At 41.5% G+C, this 8,529-nt stretch overlaps 1 protein-coding gene across 1 annotated transcript; it reads left to right on the top strand.

Annotated features, from left to right (window-relative positions):
• Window positions 1-2,725: 2,725 nt before the first annotated feature.
• Window positions 2,726-7,142, top strand: ppp1r42 (protein phosphatase 1, regulatory subunit 42). The gene is given in 9 exon segments (XM_076080831.1): window positions 2,726-2,857; window positions 2,931-3,097; window positions 3,192-3,330; window positions 4,046-4,162; window positions 5,744-5,861; window positions 6,046-6,183; window positions 6,369-6,454; window positions 6,857-6,949; window positions 6,952-7,142. Coding segments are annotated over 9 exon segments (1,098 nt in total). The 3' UTR covers window positions 7,060-7,142.
• Window positions 7,143-8,529: the final 1,387 nt, after the last annotated feature.

The following is an 8,529-nucleotide window of genomic DNA, read 5'->3' as shown; positions in this document are numbered from 1 at the left end:
GTCTATTCACCCAACGTGTCTGCTCTCCGTCGAAGCAGACACTCACCAAGTCTGCCTTTTTTTAAAGGGCAGCCGCTTTGGCCTGGGTTTGTGTCATGTCTTTTTTTTCACGTTATTGTAATGGCTAGATGTATATTTTTGATGTCATGTATCGCAGAGGAGACCATCCCAGTGGGGCAGTGGAGGTGTCTGTTTTTTCTCATGCACATGAGCTTTGGCACCACTTTTTATAATGATTTTCTTTTACCGTTATTTAGGCCAGGTCCTAAATTGGAGGGTGTTCAGTATAGAGATTTAGAAAAGGAAATTTATTAGATTATATTTAATGTAATTTAAAAATGTGAAAAGGTTCTTTGCACACGTTCCACTGAATAGCTTGTGTTTTTGCCAGATATTTAAATGTATTACATGGATGACTGTCACAGTGCTGAGAAAGTATTGAGAGTATGCACTTCTAAAATAGTTTCACCTAATGTTTGGTCTTCCATGGCGATTTTAAGTATCAGTGAAACATATTGAACTCGTTAGACATGTGAATATTATGATTATGACCAGATGGACATTTCTATGCATGACTTAAAGTGGAATAGGAAAATGTATGTAAATTCTAACCAAGTCAAATTGTGGCAGCCAAAAATCCATTACTCGTGTATTTCATCTTACTCTTTTAACATTTAGCAGTTTTCTACTTCCAAAGTATGTTCCTCGTTAACATAAAAAAAAAAAGATTTCCCAGATTGCAGAGGAATGCCTTCTCCCTGGCTGTCCACACAAAAATAAAGGAGTGAACAACAACCGGCAATGACTGATATGAGAGCAGCAGATTGACAAGGCTCATGATTAATAGCTAGAGGTAGCTACAGTACTGAGGCCCTATATATATATAATGACCCCACTAAGATCTGGAGATGTTGTGTTTAGTTTGGCTCTCAGAGGAATTAACCCCACAAGCTTGGCCCCATCGTGTGTGTGAAGAAGCTGATCCCTGCTCAGAAAGCTGGAGGTGCTACACTTCCTCTCCGCCATGTGCTCCTGCATAAGTGGAGGCAAGTCACTCCCTTACAGGAAACCCAGGTCTTGACATGATATAGATTAACACTGCAGGGGTCACTGGGAGAAGTGGGCTGTGGTCCTGATTTGGTATGTGGTCTTGAAAGATAGCTTGGATACATGTCATCTTAGCAGAAAACATAAACAGCACACATTTAAGTAAACATTTCAGTGAATGGGAGTTGTGTTATTAGTGTCTGATAAGGCCAAAAGTCACTACTTACTCACACTGTGAAATCATTTTTAACATTCCCCTTTCTGACATTCATTTTATTTTTTCAAAACCATCACTGGATTTCAGAATAATAAAGCAGGATTTAGTTTGGCACTCCCTTTTGTCAAAACGATAATTTAGCTATGGCCATTCTCTGCATCGTATTTGCAATTATTGGCTACAATTAAAATAAAAATAGCAATTAAAACAATGTACTGTTTAGAAACGACTAGTGTTTCCCTAAAACTGCGATAAAACAGTTATGGATGTTTGGGCGTAACAAAAATATCAATCATATCAAGTCACAGAAAATGATTTCATTGCTGACAAATTCCGTGACTAATGCGTTGCTTCTGTGGTTTCCATAGCAACATAGTCACAAACAAAACGGCCTCCCGGTTAATTTAACGGTACAAGCTAAACTCCCTGAAGACGTCAAAGAGGTAGGAACGTTTAGTTAATAATTGACATATTTCCAAGTTCGCCATATTAAGTGGGAGTGTTGTGCTAAACTTGGTAAGAGAATATGGTTTATGGTGGCTCCTGAGCTAGCTGTGAGTTAGCCATCGCTATCTAGCTAACTAACCTAGCTACAACATCCGGGTCCTTCCCAGCCGTGTTATTAACCCCTTCACCACCGTTCACCGGCTATTTGCATATGAAATGATATTTCCTACGTTAGGCCTACTGCTCCACGTGCTCCACCCGGACAGCTATTATGAGTGTCACACTTTCTTTCTTTCTTTTTTTGACAATGATAAACTGCTGTCCCCGAGTCCCTGGAGAGGAGAGGCCCAGGATTGTATAAGTCCAGTTAGCCTTTAGCTTCTATTCAGCTCTGGTCAATCGATCAGTGCCTCGTGTCTCCTGTAACCTCGGCCTTGAGATCAAAGTGTGGAAAATACCTGCCGTCACATCTCTGCCTTCCACTTCCACTGTTTTACCTACACACACTGAATGTCGTATAGTTAGCAGGTGAGGAGAGGCGACGTATAAGGAAGCCTATTTGCAAAGAAAAATCAAAGTGCAAATTGTCAATGTCAGGTCAAGCTGATAAACAAGCCCCTTGAGTACTGAATGAAAGGAAGTGGGCTCCTAGAAGCTCTGCTTCGTCTGCCAGGGGAATTCTAATATCAGTATGAATTGAGTGGTCACCCAACCTTTGGCCTCTTAGCAAGTGTCCTGGAGAATAGTGATGTGTTTTTTTCACATCAATTATCCCTAACTGTGAATTGACAATCAGGTTTTAGGCCATTTAAAGTTCTGTACGGGGTTAATTCGTCATTTGGGATTACAAATGCTGAAGTAATGTGCCATTATTACATGGTTATTCTGAGGGACATTTGTTTGCCCGCTAAGGTCTTTTTTCTGTCGTTTTTCTGACAGTTCTAGCCACTGCTGTGGGGTTGAACGCTCGGCTGAAAAGGATCCTCTCTAAAGCGGCGTCTGTGACGAGCCACCATGGTGCTCCTGACCATAGATCTGATTGCTAAATCTAGAAACCACTTCAAAAAGAAAAGGGGCCTCTCCCTCCCACAGTACCTCAAGACACTCACCCACCTCCACTTTTTCAGCAAGAGCATTGACGACATTGTGAGTATCAACGCTGACGATTTAATCATGTGCTTTTCTTCTTATATGCCTCACTTTTATATTCTACTTTCAGGGGGATCTCTCCGTGTGTAGAAACCTCACCGTTCTTTACCTGTACGATAATCAGATCACACACATTTGCAACCTCGGCTTCGCCTCCAACCTCACCCATCTTTATATGCAGAACAATAACATCACTCAAATAGATAATCTCTCCAATCTGCAGAAGCTCTCCAAACTGTGAGTAGACAAACTTTTAACCGATTGTCGTCCTGCGCTGTGGTGAAGGTCTACGGTGTGTCTGAACATGTGTGTGGGTTTTCCTGCTCTGTAGGTATCTGGGTGGAAACAGGATCGCTGTGGTGGAGGGCTTAGAGACACTCTGTGAGCTCAAGGAGCTTCATCTGGAGAATCAGAGGCTGGCACCGGGGGAAAAGTTGCTCCTTGCCCCAATGTCTCTCCTCTCACTGGCGGTATGACCTATTTACACTCTGCAGTACAGAGATAGTATGCGGGGGAAAAGGAAGATCCACACTCTCTTTAGTTAAAATGATATATTTTAAGTAATCAAAAGGTCAGAGGAAAGCCTATTTTTCTCTTTTCATGCGTGGTTTATCAACCTGGTCGGTTATCACATCGAGTTGAAAAGATCTCAGATTCCTCAGAGGCCAGTAATCCATGTAAAAGCTGTAATGTGCTGGGTTTGATGATGTCAAAGAGACCTCTGTTGCTCTCTCTGGTCTGACAAATCAGTTAGGTGTGTTTACTTTGTTTACTGCCCAGGCCATGGATAAACACACCAAAAGCCTCAGCTTCGTGTTTGTTTGGATAATTAAAGAAATTGCTGTGCAAATTTAAAGAGTTCCAGCTTTTTATAAATGTGTCGTTACAGAACTTCAAACCCAGATGAATATTTAACAACAGCACTATCTAGAGTCTGATTCGGACATGATGCCGATAGTTCAGGCATATGAAGAGAACACATTTAAATGATTCATTCAAATGGATCACGGGCAAAGAAAATACTGTAAAGTGTACAAAACTTTTACTTTTACTGAGTTACTTTTTGGTTTAGCATTTGTCTGAGGCTTCAGGGCTCATTGTGTAATATTTATTTGTAAGATTCTGTCATTGTATTAACTGTAAAATTAACTCTTCTCTCTTCATGAACCTGAATTTGTTGCACAGGAATCTCTCTGTGTCCTGAATATCAATAACAACAACATCGATGAAATCAGGGAACTGACAGTGCTGAAGGAACTCCAGCATTTTTCTGCGGCTGACAATAGATTGTACAATATGGAGGTAAATATAGTTTTTTTTCCCCCCAAACTTAACTAAAAATGTCTGTGAAACTAATTCAAGACCTTTTTCTCCATGTGAAGTAGAAACTGACTGCGTGCAGTGCACTATAAAGTCAAAGCAAACAGTACCACAGCACAGCAACTGTGCATGATATGGTGTATTAAAGTCAACATATACCGGCTATTAGTCAATCGGGTTAACATTAACATTGTTCCGTAGCTTTTCTGCACTGATGTGTGAAATGATATGGAGAACAGGGTTCTAAGGAACCAAATCCTGCAAATCCCGCCATAGGGTTCCCAGTCTCCAATCAGCGAGCCATTCCCCTGAGACGTTTCTCGCTGACAGCTTTAAACAAGCACGAGTTTCTCTCTTTCCTTGGGAGGCTGATTTTTCCTCTCTGCCTCAGAATCCTCTATTTCATACCTTAAAGCACCAGTTCTTGACTTTATGGGAGATTCATCTGAGGCAGAGATAGGATTTAGCCTCACTGACGTCCTTTAAGGATAACCTGCTTTAACTGAAAAGGTTCATTTAACACTAGGATGACACATTGAAAGCGCTTTAGAATTGACTACATTGCTGAGGCTACTTTCTTTTAACACAAATGATTTTCCTTTGACAACGTTAATGCAGGTATAATTGCTACACGCGTCATTTTTTTTAGCAGATATCTCCTATAATTTATACAACCCGTCTGCCACTATTGATCCTGCAAAGACAGCCCTCCGAAGGATCAATCCCTTCTTCTGCGCCGCTCGCTCGCAATCCAGAGGAAACATTATGGATTTTTAAAATAGATTATGACAGGCAGTCAAGCTAGGGTGACAAATGGGGAGCATCTTCAGAAACCGTGAGGGGTGTGCAGGGCAGAGAGGACGTGGGGAATCGAAAGCCCTGGTCAAATGCAGGTTCATAACTGGGCCCATCATTAGTCCAGGCAAGAGAGCCGGCCGAGCAACAGCGAGTCTCCAGCCTCTGCTGTGCTCCACGCCCCCGCGTGAGGGGCAATTTGGCGCTGGGCCGCTCTTCAGTGAGGGCCTTCTGAGTGACGGCCCTGACACGATCATTTATCAAAGCCTGGGAGCGCGCGGTGCTCAGGGGTCCCCTCTGAACTGATTGCAGCAAGAGGTTGGAAAAGTGGAAGCGCTTTGGCCAAGACAGGAAGGCAATGAACAATCAGAGCGTGTCCAGAGAGTATTCATATTTCCAGGCTTGGATTAATGTGCCTTTAGATAAACATACAACTGCAGGCAACTCGCTGGAGGAGCCAGCCTCACACCGCCCCAGGAGAAAACTTGTAGTTACATGACACCGGCGACACTGTTTATTAAAATAGACGGATGTGTTGTTTATGCACTTTCCATTGGCCCTTGTACTTCACATTAACATTCACCAAGTCTTTCAAAGTTTTCCCCCAATGTTTGTCTCAGATTAGTGATTATAAATATGCATCATATTTGCTTCAAAAAGAAAGAAGTTGCAGCTGCAGAGACACACTGTTGCCATTTGAACTTATTAGTTGTCCAAATGAAAACACAACATGTTATGGGGGAAGTTCCTCTTCTTGTGTGCTTTCAGGAGTTAGAGGATGTGTTCAGCCATTGGCCTCAGCTGCTTCAAATGGATTTGGGTGGAAATCCTGTGTGTAAAAAAGCAAAATACAGAGACCGCCTAATAACCGTGGTCCATAGCCTGGGTGAGTTGTTATTCATTTTTCTTTCTCAATGGCATCCTAATATGAAAATGCACTTTATTTCTTTGACTTGCCCAGGCTAATAATTAAAAGGGCCACTTAATGATCAAAGTAAAAATATACACCTTTCACTTTTCAATTTCAAATGAAATGTTTGGTTGTTTAATCTATTTATTTATTTGTATAGAGGTTCTGGACGGCAGGGAAATTCATGATTTAACCAGACAGTTCCTTATTAACTGGAAAGCATCCAAAGAGGCCAAGAAGAAGAAGAAGAACATCAAACATGTGATGACGGGATCCTTAATCCACTTTCCCTTAACAAGTTAGTCATTAAATTCTGTTCTTTTCAATTTACTGTAACATCTTTGCACACATAACCACAGTTATCTGATTGTTCTGTTCTTTTCACGTTTGTCATTCTTCACTTTATTGGTTCTGGGTCGGATTTTACACATCTGCATTTGTGTGACTCTACTGTGTTCCACTGTGACTTTGTCTGTATTCCAGATGACTTTAACGCGTGTCAGGGTCCAGGTCCTGGTTACATCTACAGCCACGCCAACGTGCAGCAGTCTCTCAGGTGCAGAATCACAGTTCACTCACATCTGCAGTTAACACGAGAGAGAGAGAGAGAGAGAGAGAGAGAGAGAGAGAGAGAGAGAGAGCACATTTTTGTCTCACTCCATTTCATTACTCACTAAATTATTCAACTGTGGATATTAAGCAGCGTTAACCGGCTGTCATACAGAATTTGTGTACCTCATGATGAAATGTACAAATCATGACTGGTAATAGGTTTGAACTCGTCCCACAGAATCTATTTTACAATTCCTCCCAAAATCAAGAATGACAAATGACTTTCTATTTTTGTGATCCTGTTCTCTTGATTAGCAGTGTTGTAATAGTGCTGTCGATAAATTTTAGTCCACAAAGTAATAATCTTCTGATCCATGATCTGATCATTCTTGTTGTTCTTCTTTTTTTTTTAATCAAAGGGCACAAAAATGAAAGATTCCTGCGAGCGGACATCTCCTTCACGTGGCTGCCTCATCACCCATCTGCAGTCATGTGGATGCTTAAGACAAACCTATACCAGTCCACTAAAATCTCCACCCATGCAGGACGAACCCTGCTGCTGCCTGGTTTAACGCTCACACATTTAACAGGACAGAGAAGAGTCACTGTCACTCACCTATGATGTCATAGCTGCAGGCACTTCAGAGACACTGCAGTAATCTTTGATGGATTTTAGGTTATTTTATTTTACGGCAAATATTTTGATTGTATCTGTCTCTTAAAACTACATTTCCATAAATGAATAGGCTGGAAATAATCTGCTAGTGTTAGAAATGAATTAAGGAATTAAAGAGTGAAACAATGAATAATTGTGCACATTTCTTTTCCTCACTCTCACAGCTGGTTTATTTCTAATTACCTTTTTTTGGGGTCTGAGGATATAAATAATCTATCCACCTGCTAGTCAGTGCTGCATTTTCTGTGGTGTGTGTCATTTTTCTTCTGCATGCATTTAATCAAATAAGTGAACCAGGAGATGCAGAGTGGCACAATCTAAATTATTATAAAGCTAACAACATAAGCTTCTATTCAAACAATCGTGATGAATGACTCATTCCTCTTTTATCGCAAATACAGTAACAATACGGATGTATTAATTATCATCGCTGTTACTAAATGTTTGGAGGAACCACGTGGGTGTGCAACCCCTGAAAGGATGCGGGGTTATCAAGGAAACAAGCTTACTTAACCTTCTTTTCCCTTCGCCTCATAATGAGTTTGCCCGCAGCAATATGCTGTTACTCCATCCTTACAAAAACAATGTTTATTAACAACAGTCCGAGGATATGCATATTATGAATAATTCCTTTCATTAATTTTGCCGACATCTCCGTTTGGAGCCTCGCGAATCAGAGTGATTAATTTAGGAGTCTCACAAGAATGTCCTCAATGCGCGCCTGTTGATTGCGTTGCTGGACTTTTATTTATTAGCTGTTCTGAGCTTGCAATTCTAGACACCCCGGCAATTAGTCAAATGTTTTGCATCTCGCCTTACACTTGTCAGCCTGTCTTCACGCTGTATTGCAAATAGCGTTTTGAAAAGAGTATAACCCTTATTTCTAAACCATGACCAGCACCTTTTTGAGGTAATTTTGACTTTCTTCCCCCACTTTATGCCACTTTATGATAGGCTCATAAAGAAATTACAGTGTCGGGTTCGCAGCCAATTAGAGTGGGATGTGGCACGGCACATATCGGGGTTAGAGGAGTAAGAGGGTCCTGCCTCTGGCGTTGAAAACGAGCCTGTGCTGCCCTCACAGAAATAAGTTAGGGAAAGGGAAAGAGCCGTCCTCACTGCGAGGGAGTGTTATGAGGCGAGTGATTAATTACGTCGGAGTGAAATACTTTCTTTGGGGGGGCTTTGTGTACCCGGTAAGTTAAAAGGCTCGGGAGACTTTTACGCATGCAGGTGAAGTGTTTGGATGAGCGTTCAAGGACACCTTTTCTGCAGACGCGCCGCTTCATGAGGATAAGACGTGAATTATTCGACACTGAAGAGCAAAACCTCTGTCATATCGAAGCCCTCTTCGGGTTGCCTTCATGTCGTTTTTCAAAACAGCGCCTTTGAAAGATACCAGAGGTAAACTCCATG

Source organism: Anarhichas minor, unplaced genomic scaffold (assembly GCF_050575085.1).
Source record: "Anarhichas minor isolate MPS153535 unplaced genomic scaffold, ASM5057508v1 ptg000074l, whole genome shotgun sequence".
NCBI classification, from domain to species: Eukaryota; Metazoa; Chordata; class Actinopteri; order Perciformes; family Anarhichadidae; genus Anarhichas; species Anarhichas minor.
Note: the sequence above shows the minus strand (reverse complement) of the source record. Positions and strands in the feature narration are given on the sequence as shown.